Source organism: Ruditapes philippinarum, unplaced genomic scaffold, assembly GCF_026571515.1.
Source record: "Ruditapes philippinarum isolate M1 unplaced genomic scaffold, ASM2657151v2 ctg616_1_1_1_1, whole genome shotgun sequence".
NCBI lineage: Eukaryota > Metazoa > Mollusca > Bivalvia > Venerida > Veneridae > Ruditapes > Ruditapes philippinarum.
In genome coordinates, this window is record NW_026857130.1 from 221198 (window position 1) to 243042 (window position 21845).

General features: G+C 32.3%; 1 protein-coding gene across 1 annotated transcript in view; it reads left to right on the top strand.

The window, feature by feature from the left end:
* LOC132748872 (uncharacterized) overlaps nucleotides 1–21845 on the top strand; it is a 62477-nt gene that overhangs the window by 21637 nt on the left and 18995 nt on the right. Inside the window, exons 11-23 of the mRNA XM_060738534.1 lie at nucleotides 125–293; nucleotides 4236–4360; nucleotides 5480–5558; nucleotides 5931–6127; nucleotides 6579–6746; nucleotides 7705–7855; nucleotides 8283–8387; nucleotides 9365–9480; nucleotides 10139–10264; nucleotides 12403–12484; nucleotides 12803–12890; nucleotides 13899–14057; nucleotides 15493–15563. Coding sequence (XP_060594517.1) covers nucleotides 125–293; nucleotides 4236–4360; nucleotides 5480–5558; nucleotides 5931–6127; nucleotides 6579–6746; nucleotides 7705–7855; nucleotides 8283–8387; nucleotides 9365–9480; nucleotides 10139–10264; nucleotides 12403–12484; nucleotides 12803–12890; nucleotides 13899–14057; nucleotides 15493–15563 — 1636 coding nt within the window. The remainder of the gene's footprint in view (nucleotides 1–124; nucleotides 294–4235; nucleotides 4361–5479; nucleotides 5559–5930; nucleotides 6128–6578; nucleotides 6747–7704; nucleotides 7856–8282; nucleotides 8388–9364; nucleotides 9481–10138; nucleotides 10265–12402; nucleotides 12485–12802; nucleotides 12891–13898; nucleotides 14058–15492; nucleotides 15564–21845) is intronic.

Consider the following 21845-nt stretch of genomic DNA (forward strand, 5'->3'; position numbering starts at 1 on the left):
TTTAAGTATTTACTTACATTTGATTATATATTTTTACTTCAAGTAAAGTTTAAAGTGTTCGTCGTCTAACTTGCTTTTAGATTTTGTTGTATTCATATATGTTTTAACGACTGTATTTTGACAGGCTGACTATGAAATGAGGCAGCTCTTAGAATCTATACAAGGTATCAACTTGGCACAAAGCAGTGGCGGCAGACATTTTGAATCCCACGTGTTCTTTGATGGTGCCGTCAAAGACAAGAACCCGACAGACTTCGTATTGCAGCTTGTGTCATTAGTAGAAACGACATTAGGTAACACATTAGTAGAAACGACATTAGGTAACACAATAGTAGAAACGACATTAGGTAACACAAAAGTAGAAACGACATTAGGTAACACATTAGTAGAGACGACATTAGGTAACACATTAGTAGAAACGACATTAGGTAACACAATAGTAGAGACGACATCAGGTAACACATTAGTAGAAACGACATTAGGTAACACAATAGTAGAAACGACATTAGGTAACACATTAGTAGAAACGACATTAGGTAACACATTAGTAGAAACGACATTAGGTAACACATTAGTAGAAACGACATTAGGTAACACATTAGTAGAAACGACATTAGGTAACACAAAAGTAGAAACGACATTAGGTAACACATTAGTAGAGACGACATTAGGCAACACATTAGTAGAGACGACATTAGGTAACACAATAGTAGAAACGACATAAGGTAACACAAAAGTAGAAACGACATTAGGTAACACAATAGTAGAAACGACATTAGGTAACACAATAGTAGAAACGACATTAGGTAAAACATTAGTAGAAACAACATTCGGTAAAACATTAGTAGAAACAACATTAGGTAACACATTAGTAGAAACGACATTAGGTAACACATTAGTAGAGAAGACATTAGGTAACACATTAGTAGAAACGACATTAGGTAAAACATTAGTAGAAACAACATTCGGTAAAACATTAGTAGAAACGACATTAGGTAACACATAAGTAGAAACGACATTAGGTAACACATTAGTAGAGACGACATAAGGTAACACATTAGTAGAAACGACATTAGGTAACACAATAGTAGAAACGACATTAGGTAAAACATTAGTAGAAACAACATTCGGTAAAACATTAGTAGAAACGACATTAGGTAACACATTAGTAGAAACGACATTAGGTAACACAAAAGTAGAAACGACATTAGGTAACATAATAGTAGAAATGACATTATGTAACACAATAGTAGAAACGACATTAGGTAACACAATAGTAGAAACGAGATTAGGTAACACATTAGTAGAAACGACATTAGGTAACACATAAGTAGAAACGACATTAGGTAACATAATAGTAGAAATTACATTATGTAACACAATAGTAGAAATGACATTAGGTAACACAATAGTAGAAACGACATTAGGTAACACAATAGTAGAAATGACATTAGGTAACGCATTAGTAGAAACGACATTAGGTAACACAATAGTAGAAACGACTTTATGTAACACAATAGTAGAAACGACATTAGGTAACACATTAGTAGAGACGACATTAGGTAACACATTAGTAGAAACGACATTAGGTAACACAATAGTAAAAAACGACATAAGGTAACATAATAGTAGAGACGACATTAGGTAACACAATAGTAGAAACGACATTAGGTAACATAATAGTAGAAATGACATTACGTAACAAAATAGTAGAAACGACATTAGGTAACATAATAGTAGAAATGACATTAGGTAACACATTAGTAGAAACGACACTACGTAACACATTAGTAGAAACGACATTAGGTAACACAATAGTAGAATCGACATTAGGTAACACAATAGTAGAAACGACATTAGGTAACATAATAGTAGAAACGACATTAGGTTACACATTAGTAGAGACGACATTAGGTAACACAATAGTAGAAACGACATTAGGTAACATAATAGTAGAGACGACATTAGGTAACATAATATTAGAAACGACATTAGGTAACATAATAGTAGAAATGACATTAGGTAACACATTAGTAGAGACGAAATTAGGTAACACAATAGTAGAGACGACATTAGGTAACACAATAGTAGAGACGACATTAGGTAACACAATAGTAGAGACGACATTAGGTAACACAATAGTAGAAACGACATTACGTAACACATTAGTAGAAATGACATTAGGTAACACATTAGTATAAACGACATTAGGTAACACATTAGTAGAGACGACATTAGGTAACACATTAGTAGAAACGACATTAGGTAACACAATAGTAGAAACGACATTAGGTAACACATTAGTAGAAACGACATTAGGTAACACAATAGTGGAAACGACATTAGTTAACATAATAGTAGAAACGACACTACGTAACACATTAGTAGAAACGACATTAGGTAACATAATAGTAGAAACGACACTACGTAACACAATAGTAGAAACGACATTAGGTAACACATTAGTAGAAACGACATTAGGTAACACAATAGTAGAAACGACATTAGGTAACACATTAGTAGATACGACATTACGTAACACATTAGTAGAGACGACATTAGTTAACACAAAAGTAGAAACGACATTAGGTAACACAAAAGTAGAAACGACATTACGTAACACATTAGTAGAGACGACATTAGTTAACACAAAAGTAGAAACGACATTAGGTAACACAATAGTAGAAACGACATTAGGTAACACATTAGTAGAAACGACATTAGGTAACTTTATAGTAGAAATGACATTAGGTAACACATTAGTAGAGACGACATTAGGTAACATAATAGTAGAAACGACATTAGGTAACACATTAGTAGAGACGACATTAGGTAACACAATAGTAGAGACGACATTAGGTAACACAATAGTAGAGACGACATTAGGTAACACAATAGTAGAAACGACATTAGGTAACACAATAGAAGAAACCACATTAGGTAACACATTAGTAGAGACGACATTAGGTAACACATTAGTAGAGACGACATTAGGTAACACATTAGTAGAGACGACATTAGGTAACACATTAGTAGAGACGACATTAGGTAACACAATAGTAGAAACGACATTAGGTAACACAATAGTAGAGACGACATTAGGTAACACAATAGTAGAGACGACATTAGGTAACACATTAGTAGAGACGACATTAGGTAACACAATAGTAGAGACGACATTAGGTAACAAATTAGTAGAGACGACATGAGGTAACACATTAGTAGAGACGACATGAGATAACACAATAGTAGAAACGACATTAGGTAACACAATAGTAGAAACGACATTAGGTAACACAATAGTAGAAACGACATTAGGTAACACAATAGTAGAAACGACATTAGGTAACACATTAGTAGAAACGACATTAGGTAACACATTAGTAGAGACAACATTAGGTAACACATTAGTAGAAACGACATTAAGTAACACATTAGTAGAGGCAACATTAGGTAACACATTAGTAGAAACGACATTCGGTAAAACATTAGTAGAAACGACATTAGGTAACACATTAGTAGAGACGGCATTAGGTAACACATTCATCCCTAGCAAAATGATCCCTCTAGAAAACTGACATAATAGCAAAGTTGCCAATTTTGGTAGGATTTTCATACATTTGAACTGTCTTAGAAATACACTGGCAAACTTTTAAAAATCGCCAATGTACTTAAACACGGAAGCGGAACTTGTTTAATTTATATGTTAAAATTTAAGTTCCTTCGGTCCTTGGAGAATAAAGTTTTTTTCTGTTAGTTTGAGACTAGCAAGTTGTAATAACATCTCAGGTTGTTAAAGAAAACAAAATTCTCCCTATTATAATAACACAGCTTGTGTCTTTCGGTTCCAAACCAAACTATTATATAACCTTTTCATTCACAATGAGCAAGGCGGGGTCATGGTCTGATTCCCGAGTGCCTGTGGTAGAAGTTGCGAAATATTACGATGGCCCTAACAAAACACCGTAGTATGTATGTAATTTAGCCAAGTCAGTATAAGTACTTAACGCTAAAATATTATCAAATTTTACATTGTTTACTTTATCATATATCTTATTTATTTAACCTTCAAATATAACCTTTCATAAAAATATGATAATTTCAAGGGCCGATCTATTTACCAAAATCTGATAGACCTGATAAGTTGATTCTAAATATAGATCATTATGTAAAATTTACTGCTAAAATTTGATGTATCTTTTCTGTACTTTCTATATAATTATGTTGTATTGTAGATGTAAAAGCTGAGGCTTGCAGCAAGACATTGACACCCTATGGGATGACGTTAACGTGGAGGTTAAAAGCTGATCCAGGTCAAACTGGAATGATTTTCAAGATTCACCTGAAAGATAATTTTAAAGTGAGATTGAGCTGTTTATCTTAACCTTAGCCCTACTATATACTTCTATTATAATCGAGTATGTCGATGTAATGACCCCCGGTGAAAAATGGTCGATGAAACATTTTTCAACGGATTACATGTATTGATCAGTTTACAATGTTGAAAATTGACCCATATCTGTTTAATTATGACCCACCCACATGCTAAAAACTTATCAACTATAGACATGCAATATTTCGACGTTGAAAACCGATCACTATAATTCTGCACAATAAGTCTATGACCGGCTATTCATATGGTCATACAGATGAAAAATAAGAGCGCGTTACAATCTCATTGCACTTCTTATTATTTGTCATGCGTTTACCTAATGCTTGTCGACAAAATTGAGTCTTCAGTATACAGTGTAATATGAGGTGATTATATACATTGTTAAGTACAATACTGAATTATATTGGACAAGTAACAGTTGTCCGAGTTGCGATTGATATAGGTTTTGCAGTTGTGTATAAGTCCAATAGAATCAGTATTGTTTTCAACAAAATATAACGACCTCTTTATTTCACACCACCATTTTAGTTTACATTTCGACAGAACTTTGATAAAGATTTGATATAAATTTGGATACGATATGCATTTGATATGGGTTTTATGGACTCTGGAAATGAAAAAGGGGCTAAATTGATAAGATTAGATCCAATAATAATTTCTGTCGGAACATCACATGGTACAAACACCGAAACTTAATATGTTATATTTTATAAGATGTAAAATGACAACTAAACATTTTCTAGGCTAAAGACAAAATAAGAATATGGCACCGGATATGTTAGGATATTTGTAGGCATACCTCAATATACGATTTTTTATATAGAAATTTTACTAAACATTTCTTTCCGTCGGCTGTAAAACTGTAAAGGATTTACAATAAGAAATCCGTTGAAGCGTATTCCTCGATCAGATTTTTCAAAATGACAAAGTAGCGATTCTTGTTTTGAAGTATTTCACAATATGAAGGAAACCTATATTAAACTTGAGACAGGGACATGTCTTTTACTATCTATAATTTGTTTTGATTTGTTTCTTATAACTTTTATAACCTAAATAAAATCATCATCTGTGGTTTAACTTCTTTAGGTAAAGAATAAAAAGAGGTGGAGCCAAGTTATGTACATGTCCTATGTTTTGGACTTTCTTATGGGTCAAATGGATGATGGTAAGATAGCGTCACTTTTTTCCCGTTTTTTGTTTTGTTTAAACCCTCAACATAACCCACTTGTTTTGCTGTATTTATTGTTATTGTCGGACTGCTGTAAAGTGTTATTTTACTTTTTGTTTTGTATGTGTTGAGAATATTTGAGACACCAAGTTAGAAATGACAAAAGTAGTCGTTGTGATAACATATGTAACTAAGAGTCGTTTATATATTTACTTCATTTTGATATGTCCAAATCTGACTATAACCTGTATTCCATGCCAAGTATAAAAACTCAGAGTTTAATCATTTATTCATATATTTACATCCGGTATGAACATAGTTTACTATATGGCAGATTGAATGTCATGTACATGTATTTGCATCTTAAAGCGACTGACGAAGAATCATATATACTAACAACTGACGCTGATGTTAGATTCACACCTGATTCTGTGGAGGCGTTACTCGACTTAATGACACGTGACCGTAGTGTAGGCGCGGTGTGTGCAAGGACACACCCACTAGGAAGCGGTCCTCTAGTCTGGTATCAAGTTTTCGAGTATGCTATTGGTCATTGGTTTCAAAAGGTACACTTATAAGCAGATATACAATTCTGTACTATCATTTCACCTGTCTTAATATGTATTTATTTATAATAAGAATACTTAACAATATTTCATCACATAAACTTGTAATAAAACGCCACATGGAATATAAAGTATATAGTTCTCAGATACATTGAAGTGTGGATTTATACCATTGGACACCAGACATTATTACCTCATTTGTTTCCCATTGTTAATTTCCCATAGGCCAATGGGAGTTATTCTTATTGTTCATTCAAGTATTTTCTTCGGGATAATATTTTTACTGTTACAAACCCATATATTCTGTCTCTTTAAACGAGGTCAACTAAATACAATTTTCCCCTCTATGCTTATATTGCATTATTGATTGCTTATAGTTATTAGCATGTTAAAGTAACGAGATTATGTATAAGTCATCTATTTTTAATACGCAAATTTGTTCTTTGTTCAGGCAGCGGAACACGTGCTCGGGTCAGTGCTGTGTTCACCGGGATGTTTCAGTGTTTACAGATGTAAGGCAGTGAAGGATATCCTACCTCAATATGCTTCTAACGTAGAACACGCCTTCGACTTTCTCACCAAAGATATGGGTGAAGATAGATGGTTCTGTACGCTGATGGTATGTGTGCTTTAAATAATATTTTGTTAAGCACTTAAGAATTTTGGTGTTATGCTTTGTTGATTTTCGAAGATTTACGTGACGTGGTCTGGTCACCCATAATTATTTCATATCAAGTTGTGATATGGCAGGAAAATAGTCTGATGTGCTTGGTAAATGTCCATGTCGATTATAAACATGTTAACTTATCTAAATTTACGTGTTTCGTACAAACTTATTATTTATTTTTTATTTACCTCAGAAATCTAAGTAAAGATGTAATGTCAGATTTATTGGTTCACAATTTCGATGTTAAATGTCTTATAAAAACTTTATATTATAAAAAATTCTGTCACCAACACTGGATATTAATACATGTTTCACTTTATTTACTTAATCAGTTGATATGATAAATAACAAAAGAAAATGACGTAAAAATACCAAACAGCTTCTACGTTAAGAGACGCCATATTTGACGTGAAAAAGAAACGTTATAAATAGAATAAAGCGTCTACTGAGTATAACTGTTCTATAAATTAATATATGTATATAAGATTAACTCAAAAGATATATGCATTTTCATAGAAGGCTCGTAAATAAAGAAAAGGACAGTTTCTTATATGAAAGTTTATAATTTCGAAAAATGTTTTAATCACATATGTAAAACATATTTATCTGAAATTGCATAAAGGGGGATACTAATTGAGAAAAATCGCTATCATTAAGTATATCTTATAAATGTAATAAAGTATATATACAATTTATACATTTTATAGATATATAATCACTGTATCTAAATTTTATTCACTAAAGTATACATGTAGTTCCTATGGCCATTTATTCAACTTTAACTTAGTAAACTGAAGTTACTGAAGTGAAAGTATTTTGTCTGTTACAATTATTCAAATTTAAGAATCTTAATTAAGGGTTTTTTTTTATTTATTCGAAACTAACAGACTAAAATTTCTCATTGTCTCAGGTTCAGAGCGGATGGCGGATAGAATATTGTGCCGCGTCAGAAAATAGTACCCATTGTCCTGAAGAGTTTGACGAGTTCTTCAAGCAAAGGCGACGTTGGGTCGCATCAACTATAGCTAATCTAATGCTTTTAGTCAAAGAATGGCATATCAGTATGTATACAATCTCTCTTTAAGATGAAAATACATCCATTGAAGAACAATATTCATTTAAAATTTCTCTTTTATTAGTGCGCAAGAATACTATAAATTGACTCATTATAAAAAAAACTTAAAGAAAGATTAGGGGAGTGTTATTGATAATGATATTTGATAATGCCAGTGAAATTTAAATGTTACTATTGATTTTAGCAAAACGGCCTAATTTGCATAAATAGTTTTCACTGTACAAGCAAAACTATAAACAAAATGACATCTCTTACAAAAACACTTGGCATCAGTCAGTACGCAATAATCGTCCTTTGTTGTCTCTTTGTTAATACCCATAATATATTACCATAGCTTATCATAAAGCCGAAATATATGTACCATAATGCTTTATTTCTTTTAATTTCTTTTTTTCTTTTTTCTTTTATTTCAGTTGCAAAACTAAATCACCGTGTCTCATTTGTATTTTTGATATATCAAGCTATATTGTTGTTTGCCACACTGATAGGACCAAGTTCTGTCATTTTAGTAGTCTCAGGTAAGTTAAATCCCGGTAAACATTTATGTCATAATTCAAACATATAGTTATTGTACTGCGCACTTAATATAAACGAATACGTCTTCACTGTACATTATATACATGTAAAATATATACGTATTTCAAAGAACCAAAATCAATAAAATTAATCACTGAAAAATAATCACAAATTATGCTGATGTTTCAGCCGTAATATTTCAAATAACAAAATGTTATGAAAAACTATTGAATACTTCAATTGGGCTAGTTACATTATTACTTTTTACCACATATATGAACTGCCAAAATTGATTAAGTAATACAAAATTATGGGATGTCACACATGATTACAAAACCATATGATGCACAAGAAAACAATGCCATGTTATTCCACACAAGTTAACAAAACCATGGGATATCACACAAGATAACAAACTATGTGATGTCGCATAAGGTAACAAAACTATGTGATGTCACACAAGGTACCAAAACCATGTGCTATCACACAAGATAATAAAACTATGTGATATCACACATGATAACAAAACTATGTGATGTCAGACAAGATAACAAAACTATGTGATGTCAGACAAGATAGCAAAAAGATGTGAAGTCACACAAGATAACAAAACTATGTGATGTCAGACAAGATAACAAAACTATGTGATGTCAGACAAGATAACAAAACTGTGTGATGTCACAAACAATGTGATGTCACAAAAGATAGCAAAACTATTGAATGCCACACAGAATAACAACAATTGTGATGTCATACACAAGATAACAAAACCATGTGATGTCACACAATATTACAATACCATGTGATATCAATATAATTTAATGTCACACATGATAACAAAACTATGACATATCATGTTTCTATCCAGAATTTAATATGTTATATATAAAGTAATAGTGCTGATATCGTTTTCATAACTTTTTAAAAGTATTATTTTTTTGATGCACGTGCTTTTTCAATTGATTTCCTATGATTTCAGGTGGTTTGAAGTATGGCTGGAACTGGGGTTCTCTTACCTCTCTTCTTGTACAACTTTTCATGTGTGTTGGTTTCACTTTGGTTTGTCTGTTCACTTCATCAAATACACAGCTGAACGTAAGATATTCCACATGATTATCACGTGATTTACGTACTGCTAAACATTTAATTGCTTATTACGAAATAGATTTTGACCTGACTGTGTTGTTAGATATTCTTCAAACGAATGTGGAAAATAAACGATATATGGGCTGTGATAAATAAAATGATAGGTTTACACGTCATGTGACGGACGAGAATAAACCAAATTACGTCAGATTAATAACTATTTTCGCTGATGTAGTTCAACACATTGATTCCTTCAGCATATGACTGAAAATATGTACAATTAACGTTTTTGTTTGTTTTCATTCTTCTTACTTTTTTGTTTGTTTGTTTTGTTTATTTTTCAAAATATCATGAGGACATTTATTAATTTTATGTAGCTATTTCCAAAGTAAGTCGGGTCGTTTTTTGTTAAAACGATTAACCTAGACAAACAATTGTATTGATAGTTAAGGTTTATTTTGAAGCTAATTTGCCTTATTTATAGCTAGACGCTAATTAACATCTAACTAACTTCGTCGTTGACCTACTTTTGGTAGTTATACGTTTAATTTAATTTAATAAACGATTTTGAGAGTCTAGTTTATGGCTTCAGATTCAAGCACTCTCATTGGACGACAAAGTAGGGCAAAGACTAATAGTGGAGAAACAATACTTACATATATTTCAGGTTGCTAAGCTACTGACTTTTTTCTACGCTGTTATAATGACGGTAGTGGTGGTAGGAACTGCTGTACAGATATCTTCTGATTTTGACGGGAGTGAAACAGCCAAAGATAATTGTACGCTTGCTTTCTAATGACCAATATTATTACAACAATTCTTGTTATATTTGTCAGATGTAGAAAGAAAAGTTATACTGCTTTTACAGTGATATTTTTCTAACAAAGTCCGTATTAGAACAGTTTAACTTCCTGTAAAATATACAGGGAAGAACTGTATAAAGGAAAGATTTCCATTGGTCATTCTTAAATTACAAACTGATATCAGGGAATCTGATTGGTCAAGCTAAATTTAGTAAAAGAATATAAAGGACCTTTCTGAAACGTATACACGTCTAAATTCCCAAATAATCTAAGGGAGTTTCGGAAACAAGTTTCTAGTTAAATTTCTCGAATATTTATGCTTCCTCCCATTTAAACGTTTTACAACAGTGAACACTGCTTTTAGATATTCATTACTGGGATCCTACATATTACCGGACAAAATATGATGTTTTTCCGCTGTAACTTTTATTTAAAATAACGGAAAAGAATTGAATTTTACCCAAATAATTTTGGGTTCTTGATACACGTAAACATTCCTTTATCAAACATGAACTTAAATATTTGACCGTAGAAATGTGTCTTTAGAGTAGGGCATTATAAGAGGAAAAAATCGTGTAGACAACTCAATTTACCGGACATTGCGTTTCAATTTTTTTTAATTCCTGAATTGAAATTAATCTTTAAATAATCAGCAAGAAAACTACAACTATTGAAAGGCAAGGTTAAGATATTGAAAAAAACAGTATGTCACTCAAACAAGACACTGCAGTCATGCTTGTTACAAAGAGGCCAATATATGGGGTGTAATTGTAATTAACACTATTAACTCAATTAACGTATTGATTCTAAATGAATCTTAAACGTATGAAACATTTTGATATGTAAATGGAATTATGTTCTTTGTCATACAGTTCCCTTTTGTTCATCATGTAGCATGGTACAAAAGCCATAAAATCTATTTAATTTACATCTCATGTAGAGTTTCCTCCCATGGGCGTAACCCGTTTCCTTATATGTTTTATAATTTGCATTTCTTTGTAAAAGACAACAACGAGATACAGTTTTGAACTAAATTTAAAATTACTTTTTATCATTAGAATATGTTACGATTGTCTCCTGAGTTAACGTTGAGAAGAATTAACAGTAAAACCCATCTAGCATAACCCATTAAGGGCCATAATATTTGGGCATACGCAGAACAGATTATTTCCCCCCGCATGACCAGGTCATGGAATAACTAGTAAACAAAAGGGTATGTTAGTAAATAAAGAACTGAATCAACAATATTTGCCTGAGAGTGGTTTTGTTGTTATATACTTTGAAATAGAAAGTGCGTGTACGATTCAGACCGGATGATTTTTTAATCGAAACAAAAAATAAAGCCTTATTTCACAAGAATAAATTTTGTCCGGTAAACTGATTGTCCGGTAAATATGTAGGACCCCAGTAATTATGTTTAGCATAAGAATCTACCGACAGAATTTACCAGTAAAGTTATTTTTATAAAAAATTGGGACAGTCTTTATATTTTAGGCATATAGGCAGATTAATATTTTATCATAAACATTTCCAACATAAACTGCTGTTCAATCACCATTATATCAGTCAATCTCTTAATATTTTTATAGTAAATTCAGCACAACTCAACGTTGAAAAATTGAGCATAATGTCACTTTCACTTTGTACGAACAGTTTGTTATATATTCAACACTTCGAAATAACTAACCTATGCAAGTAAAAGCAAGATTACCTTGGGCGAGTATCTTTTTGAAGATACTTCTTGTTAATGATTAAACAATTCAGCGATTTTAATGAGAGCAGAATTTAAATTAAATGTATAAACCCCCTTAAAAAAAGCTTGATTAAAAATGTTTAACATACTGTATAATGAGTCCTCTGATGTAAAATAAACAACCATAAAAACCTCAATGTATTCCCTTTAACTAAACATATTTATTCTGTAATATCATATTTATATTTTTTCAGTCATTAGTAAAAAAAAAATAAACGGTATCTAAACAACTGTAAAACTTTTTGGTGTTATGGCGGGATATTTTTTCCGAAATCATGGGGTTTATATATGTAATATCACTAAGGGATCATTATGTTATATATGTAATATCACTATAGATCATGGGGGATGTATATCATGTAATATCACTGATAGATCATGGGGTATGTATATAATGTAATATCACTGATAGATCATGGGGTATGTATATCATGTAATATCACTGATAGATCATGGGGTATGTATATCATGTAATATCATCGATAGATAGATCTACCAATCAATTTCACCAATATATTATACCATGAGTTAATCATAATACTTATGTGAGACACCATCAAAAGCTTGATATTCACAACTATTTTTATCATAACATTGTCACAGTTATATCACGAAATGCTAAAACAATTTTGCCTGATATGAAATCATATGTTAAATGATTAGTATTGGCTGATATTTTTGTTTATTTATATCCTACTTTAATGATAACTGCCTAAAAGTATAATAAAAACATATGTATTAAATAACTAAACTATTAGATTATTTATATTTACAGGAACGCGAGAAATAAAGACACATTCTGTGCTGTCACAGAACCAAAACTGGCAAGAAACTTTGAAGAAAGCTTTCAAGTCGTTTTTCTTGTGAGTTCTTCGTTTAATTTGCATTAACCTGCAATGTCTGGAAAATATATTTTTGTATAATTTCGATGTTACCATGTTTACGAGAATTTAAATCTGGATTGCAAATCCGTATACTCATTTTAATGTAATTTTGAAATAAACAAAGATTAAGGTAGTGCAAAGAAATCCAAATGGATTAATAATGTAAATTAAGGTCTGACATCCTAAGAAAAGTTGCATAAGTATGTGTTCCTCATTTTCTTTCAGAAAAATGTGATATTTTTATATTACTCTCACTTATCTTATTGTTTTCAAAGATATTGAGACATTGACAAGTATTATTATTATTATTTAATTATCAGTAGATTTAGACTAGTATCAACCACATATACGCTTATTATATTCAATTAGAATACATGTAAATAATTACTAACATTTTTTGTGTGTGTTTATTTATACATGTACAATTAAAAAGGTCAGCTTTTCATAGAATAGAAACTCCTTTGATATCACTTATAGAATTATTTCAGGCACAAATTTGCATACAATTTACAATTAAGTTGAATAGTGTTTGTACATGAAAACATCAACAGTCCATGTAGGAAATGTAAATAAATACTTTATCACAGACAGACAGGCATCTCATTGAACCAAATGATATTTTAACAGTTGATAACTTACCCATTATTTACAACGTGACCGTTTTGTAAATTTACTGTTTTGGACGCCATAGGATCTTATAAAAACCTTTCTTAATGAACCGATAATGTTAAAAGTCTTTAAAGAAGAAAGTATCAGAATGATAAGAAAATTAACATTTAGTTTTCTTGATATATTTTGGAAAAGATAAATTTAACATTGTTTTGTACACTTCGCAAGATATACGTTTTGGACATGTCACGTTTCTCGCCCAAATATTTATAAATCTAGTACAATGTTTCAATTTTAGTTTAGCATTGTATATATCAAAAACTGCTAAAAAGTGCATTATTATTATTATTATTATTATTATTATTATTAAATTTACAGTTGCTGTTTCTCTAAGCCTGCCGATTCTAAATCAATTGCGATTCAAACAGAGACTGTACAAAAAGGTCGCGGGTCAAGGACATCGTCAATGTGCGAAGGTCAAAGTCAAGATGTCACCGTCTATGATTCCTCTGTAAATTCTACGGATGAAATCATCAGGTATATTGTCTTGTTAGGCCGCCGACATATCAGTCATAAAAACAAATGTTTGTGTATTTATCTTAAAATTCAATCATGTATCAGATAAAAAAAACTTGAGCAGTGTTTGGTTTAAAGTTGCTATATTCCATTATCCATTAAAATTGATAATGAAGTTAAGTTTTTGGCTAAATTCTTTTACAATTATGCCCGTCATGACTTACCAATGACGTCATAAATCACATAAACCACATGGTATGCTTGTAGTCATTTTCTTGCATAGCATACTGACGTTTCCGTTGTAAGTTGTAAGTTCATACGCTTTTGTAAGAAGATAGTTATGGATGAAATGACTTTAATTTCCATGAACATATATCATATTAAGGTAAACCATTTTATATATGAAATAAAATGGCAGAATATGAAGGAAAAAAATATATGACATATGTTTGCGGTTCGGATCGGAATATCCGTCCCTCGGCAAGCCTCGTTACCGCCCAATGGGTGGGTCCCATCGGGACGGATATTCCGGTCCGAACCGCAACATATGTCGGATATTATTATTCTTGCATAGCAGACTGCCGTTTACGTGAGTTTTACCCATGCCGGAAATTTCATCTGGCATGGGGGGGGGGGGGCAGATGAGTATTATTAAGTCATAATACCAATTTCCGACGGTCAAGCGTTTTTTTGGTCTCTTTTATTTTTCTTTAACCATTACCCTCATGAGCTTATTGTGAAAAATGGCCGTTTTGATTGAAATGCCTCCTGTAACAAGTTCAAACTGCTATGAAACTAATGAAAAATGTTTCAATACTAATCAAACTTGGCACAAATGTTGACTGGACCATTGCCTTTAGTTACCATTGCAACGAGGGGGCATCTCAAAATTGCCAAAAATCACTATTTTACGTTGATTTTTTCTATCAAAATTGATTTCAAAGTGCTGCAACTTCTCAATGGATTGAAATAGAGTCTAAGGCTTTCAACGTTGGTTACACATTACCTTATGATCGACCTGGTGTCATTTTTAGCCTCTCACAAGTCCAAAATTTTGTTGGCGATGAGGGGACTACCGCCTCCCTTCAACCCCCACCCACAAACAGAAGGGGGCACATTCCCCTTCTGGCAACCCTGTGATGTACCTTTTTGATAGGGGGCGGCGCCGAAAATGTGATCACTTTTTAAGCAACATTTCCCAAACGAAAAACAGTGTTTGAGGGCCTAAATAAGGTAAAAATTCACTGTGTGAGGCCTCAAAAAAAAGGGGGGGTCGAAGAGCCGTCAAAACGCGTCTATAATTATGAAGTAAATGGTTAAATCAGTGTCGGAAAATCCATAACAAATCGGTCCGGCTTAATTTAAACAACATTAACCCATTTGATGTGTATTGAAAGTCTGTCCACTTGTTTTAAATGCGCACAATATCAGTTTATATTTTATATTTTCATTACAGAACCGTAAGCACGGATATTAACAACCTCGGAATAATAGAAGAGGAAGTTGGCGAAAGAACATTCCGATCGTGTATGTATCTGTTTGTACTTTTTATATTTGATTTGATTGTACCTATATATGATATGATTGTACCTATACATGAAATTATTATAGCTATATATGATATGATTGTAGCTATACATGATATGAGTGTAGCTATATTTGATACGATTGTAGCTATATTTGATATAATTGTAGCTTTATATGTTACATGTATGATTGTAGCTATATGTGTTAAGATTATAGCTATACATTTTGTGATTTGGCTACAATTGATACGATTGTAGCTATATATGATATACTTGTAGCTATTTATGATATAATTGTAGCAATATGTAATATAATTGTAACTATTTATGATATGATTGTAGCTATATATGATATGATTGTAGCTATATTTAATATGATTGTTGCTATACATGATATAATTTTAGCTATATATGATATGATTATTGCTATATATGATATAATTGTAGATATTTATCATACGACTGTAGCTATATATGATATAATTGTAGCTATTTATGATTTAATTGTAGCTATATATGATATTATTGTAGATATTTATGATACGATTGTAGCTATATATGATATAATTGTAGATATTTATGATTTAATTGAAGCTATATATGATATAATTGTAGCTATATATGATATGATTGTAGCTATATATGATACGATTGTAGCTATTTATGATATAATTGTAGCTATTTATGATTTAATTATAGCTATATATGATATGATTGTAGCTATATATGATATGACTGTAGCTATATATGATATAATTGTAGCTATATATGATAGGATTGTAGCTATTTATGATATGATATGATTTTAGCTATATATATTATAATCGTAGATACTATATATGACATGATTTTTGTTATTTATGATATGATTGTAGCTTTATTTGATATAATTGCAGCTATATTTGATATGATTGTTGCTATACATGATATGATTTTAGCTATATATGATATGATTGTTGCTATATATGATATAATTGTAGATATTTATGATACGACTGTAGCTATATATGATATAATTGTAGCTATTTATGATTTAATTGTAGCTATATATGATATGATTGTAGCTATATATGATATGACTGTAGCTATATATGATATAATTGTAGCTATATATGATATGATTGTAGCTATTTATGATATGATATGATTTTAGCTATGTATATTATAATCGTAGATACTATGTATGACATGATTTTTGTTATTTATGATATGATTGTAGCTTTATTTGATATAATTGCAGCTATGTAAGGCCACATGTGTCACAAATCACATTCGTCACAATTGTGAAGAATGAGATCACATTCGTCACAAATTTTGTGATGCATGTGATCCAATGTTTTAGACAATCACATTCGTCACGAGTTTAAAATCACAAATGTCACAAATTTGAGATAAATATTGTTTTCTTCAATGCTTTTCACTGAGTCACAAACGTCACAAATTTTTAGGACTGAAATCAATTATTGGAACTAAAACTACAGACATTTTTATCCCCTCCCCCGCTGATGAAATCGGGAGTGATGGGACTGTTTTAGCGTGTTCGTCCGCCTGTCAGTCCAGATTTAGTTTCCGCACTATCCGGCCATTGATTAGTTATTATACACTGTATATGGAATCATTTCGTTTCCACGCTATTTTTCAGCAACTTCTGGATGGATATCGATGCTGCAACTTTGTAGGAACCTTCATTCACAAACCAGTTGCACATATAACCAGCATATCTCCATTTCTTTTTAAAAACAGACTTATTGCCCCTTGTTGTTGTTGTTATTTATAAAACACTGTATATAGAACTATTGCTTTTCTGCGCTCTAGGAATTTCAACGAAATTTAGTTTAATATAAAGAGGAGATGCGCATCTCGAAAAATCTCGACGGGACACTAAAGGATTTGGTCCGACTTGAGGGTACGGTCGCTTATATGGGCTTTCCGGCGGCGACTTTAGATAAACACATAAACAAACAAACAAGATGTGCATATCATCATCATCATCATCATCATCATCATCAGTATTTCCCGTTTGGCCGTTTAATACAGAGTTATGATCCATAATTTATTATCATTTATTGTTCATAGAAAAGCATTAATTCAACCCTATTCTTCAACAAATCTGCTGAATAATTTAAACAAAACTATGTGGGTACATCTAATACCAAGCGGAGATGTGTATATTGACGGCACTTACCCGAAGTTAAGACCCCTGGTTGCTTAATATTCAGTCAGATAACTTAAGTATTTCATGTCTTCAAATGTTAAATATATCTAATTTTAATTGTGTGGGAACCTTCAATACAAAAAGGGCATGTGCATTATCGCCGTGACCTTGAGTGATATGGGCCCTGATAATTTATGCTTTAACCGACTATTTCCCCGGAGTCTTTATTCGAAATGTATCCTGCAATTGTTTAATTTTCAATCAGTATATGATGCTGTCGGCGGTAAACATTAATTCAGCGAATTTGCTTGCAAGATATTTGAATGACCTCGTGTAATTATAGCTTCGCAAGACCAATCATATTCTACAAGAAATGTTAAGTTTTCTTTAAGTTTATTTATTCAACTTCCTTCATGATTCTCATTTAACCCTTTCCTTTATAGATATTACTGGTAAAATAACTATATGAACCGCGCCATATTGAACCCTAGATGAGCCGTCAGTACTAAAGAACTCTGATATAATATAGGAATAACGCATGTTTCTTTTTTCGTGTTAAAATATCTGTAGAAACCCAAGGGATTAGTTGGTACCCGACCCAACGTATCCCGAGGGTTTCAGCAGTTGTTATGACACGGAACAATCATTCGTTAACGCTATTCTAGCATAAAGCATGCATAAATCTAACACAATCCATACACAATCAAGCAACATCACTGATTTTCCTCGGATTGCACGGGAACGTCAGCGTTGTATGTGACCGTGACGTCATTTCCGTTTTAGTTAAGCAGCGTCCGGGCCACAATGTATTGACGCTGTGCCACGGAAAACGTATATCAAAAAGGTGTTTTAACAGCGCATGAGCGCTAGAATCTCCTTGTTAAAAGACCTTTTTGGTCCTGTTAAAACACCCCGAAATCATGGTTATAACGGCAGTTTTATGCTAGAATATAAAGTAATGAATAACAACATGGATTCCAAGAAGACTAAAAGCAAACTCACATTGCACAATACTAGCCGCAATTTATAATACTGCTAATAAAGTTCACGAATTTTCATTGGTTTAGAGGCGGGATATATTTATAGGTTATTACAGAGGTCTGATGTGCCTTTATTCGATTTTGGCCCACTAAAAGAGCCCGAGGGCTAATACCGATCTTGTAGACCCATATCGCATTAAGGCACACCAGACCTGTTTCTATAACCTTTTTATTGCATGTGCTCATTTATGTTTTGGTTTTCATTATAGAATTAAAAAAATCGTTTGAAAACATTGTTCAGCGACAATGTATAATTTATTTTAAAAAGCGAGGGACTTTTGACGTCGTCTAATGACGTTGACGTCATTTCCTCACAAACATTTGTTTTTAATATATTTTGGCGTTATTTAACTGTTTGGAGATTGTTTTTCAAGTGTTTCTTCAATTTTGCTTTTTTATCAAGATATATTTCAGTTAAACGTATTTTTTCTTATAAAATTGTCAATCTTTCCGCGTTTTTTTAGCAACCCGAAGTGGGAAATCGATATCGGCCCAACCGGAAGTCGGACCGATATCGATATTTGGCGCATCACGTCACCTGACCACAGTCATATTACATGGACAAAACTCATATACGTTTAAATTCACATTTTTTTTCTATTTATAGTGTTTGCCGTTGCGTATTTATAGGTTATTACACAGGTCTAGTGTGTCTGAATGCAATATTGGCCAAGAAGAGGTATTGGCCCGAGGGCTTTAGCGGTCTCGTAGGCCAATATAGAGGATATTACATGAGTGTCTTTTCATATTGAATTTATTAAACGAGTTGGATAAAATAATAAATTGCGAGGCTCTGCCGAGCATTTTATTATTTTATTCATATCACAGGTTAAATTTTGGAGCCGATAAACCGAAAAATTGTTGTTATTTTGCCTTATAAACGCGGTAAAATCAAGCGACGTCCGCTAACGTTAAATGACGTCGACGTCAAAACGATATTATACTAGTTTATTGCATTTGTTACTATAAATAGTAACAAAAATGCTAAGGAAGTGTGCTGATATTGCCCAAAGAGTGCCGATATAAGCATGCATTGAGCAAGTGTGCCAGATATCGGCACACTTGCTAGTGTGCCAAAAATCCATATCATGACGTCACGTCCGGTTGACGTAAACAAGTTTTGACGTTGGAGCGCTCAAGATATAACTTATAGTTAACTTATCAGCATAACACGCAACAGGATAGATAAAGATTAAATTTCTGCACATTTTTATATGATTTTATAGAAATTTAATGAGCAGATATTTAAAATACAAATGTTTGTGGCGAACGGAAAATGTGAAGAAAATAGACACGATTTGTTAGAAAACAGTATGGAGATAAAACATTAAACTTTGTTTAGAAGAATAACATAATTGAGTGTCTACATATGCAATAAAAAGGTTATGATACAGGGCAAGTGTGCCTGAAGGAAGATATCGGCACACTTGGTCCGCATTGGCCCTCGGGCTAAAGCCCTCGGGCCAATACCTAACCAAGTGTGCCGATATCTTCCTTCAGGCACACTTGCCCTGTATAATAACCTCTAAGTAATATGGAAAATATGTAATGGCTTTATTACACTCCCGCGACGTCAAACATGTGATAAATCGCATTTAGGCACACCAGACCTGTTCTATAACCTTTTTATTGCTAATTTATGTTTTGCTTTTCATTTTCAATATAGGGATAACGCATGTTTTTTCGTGTTATAACATCCAAATACGAGACACATAATACCGAGTTTCATGTGAATATCTTTAGATACTAGTTACAGAAAAAACTCAACACAGAGGTTAATAATTGGAAAAATTGGGTAATGTTATGGGTATTGGTATGTTAGCTAACATTTTCATCCCGAACACATGTGTTAATATCTTTTGTGGTTGTACTAGTTACAAGAAAAACTAAACGCAGAACAAGGGAAATAATTCAGTCAAAATGGAAGATTATGAATCTTGGTGTGTGACTTCAAGTCAATATCTTCTGTTGTTGTAGAGATAAAAGTTACACGCAAAAACTAAACACTGACTTTCTAAGTCGAAAAAGAGACACTATTCAGTCAAAATACATGACAGAGTTATGGAACTTGGGATGTGACCTTTCACGTTCACCTCATACACATATGTGAAGTTTTAAGTGAACAGCTTCAGTTGTGGAGAAACAAGTGAAACGAAAATAAATCTGAACATTCCGTTTAGCTTATATTAACGACAATGAGTAGGTAAGCTCTCCTTTTCTTGGAAAAGTCGAACTAAAATACTTTTGTTTGAAACGGAACATCGTAAAAATAGAATGAATACTAAAACAGCTTCACTCGCTCCTTATATAGGTTTTTTCTGTCTTGGCTTACTAGTAGTTCTAGCTTCCCGCGTGATCAACCAACACATTAAAACCAAGGTGCAGTATATGAAAAGACTGAATATCATTAATAGATTTTGTTCAATAGAAAGCGGCCAACTTTTTATCCCTTCTTTATGGACTTCACGACACAACTCCCCGTCATTATTCCATACATTAAAGTGTCTCAAAATTGCGTACTGCATCTATTTCCGAAATTTATTTTAACATGTTTGACATCAAAATTAATAAAGTTCGATTTTCCACCTTTGCATACATGAGCTTCAATTTATCTTCGGTTATAGTCATGTTTTTACTAATTTGTGAAAAGTGCGTAATATTTTAAATCGGCCATTTTTGTGAGGATCTAATTCTAACATTTATTAAGAAAATAAAACAAAATAAAACTGGCATTTATTTTACTTCAGCAATATTTCAAAAGTAAATCATTATTGAGTCATGTCCAGCGAAAGTCAACAAAGTTTGGTTTTTGCGTGGCACGACACAATTATATGTTCTAGATAACTATAGAAAAACAAAAAAATATGTCCGTGTATCTCAATAAAGTTTCTTTCAATAAGCCATCATTCTTAATCAAGACAAGTGTTTATTTGGCGAGGTCTTTGTAAGTTGTTGCTTTAACGGTAAAATATGTCGACGATTTCATACCAACCTATTCCAGATATTTTTAATCGCAACCACGCATTGAACCATCTTTTGTTATTTATTATTCGTCGGATTTCCATTAAAAGTCCGCTTCCTCGACCAG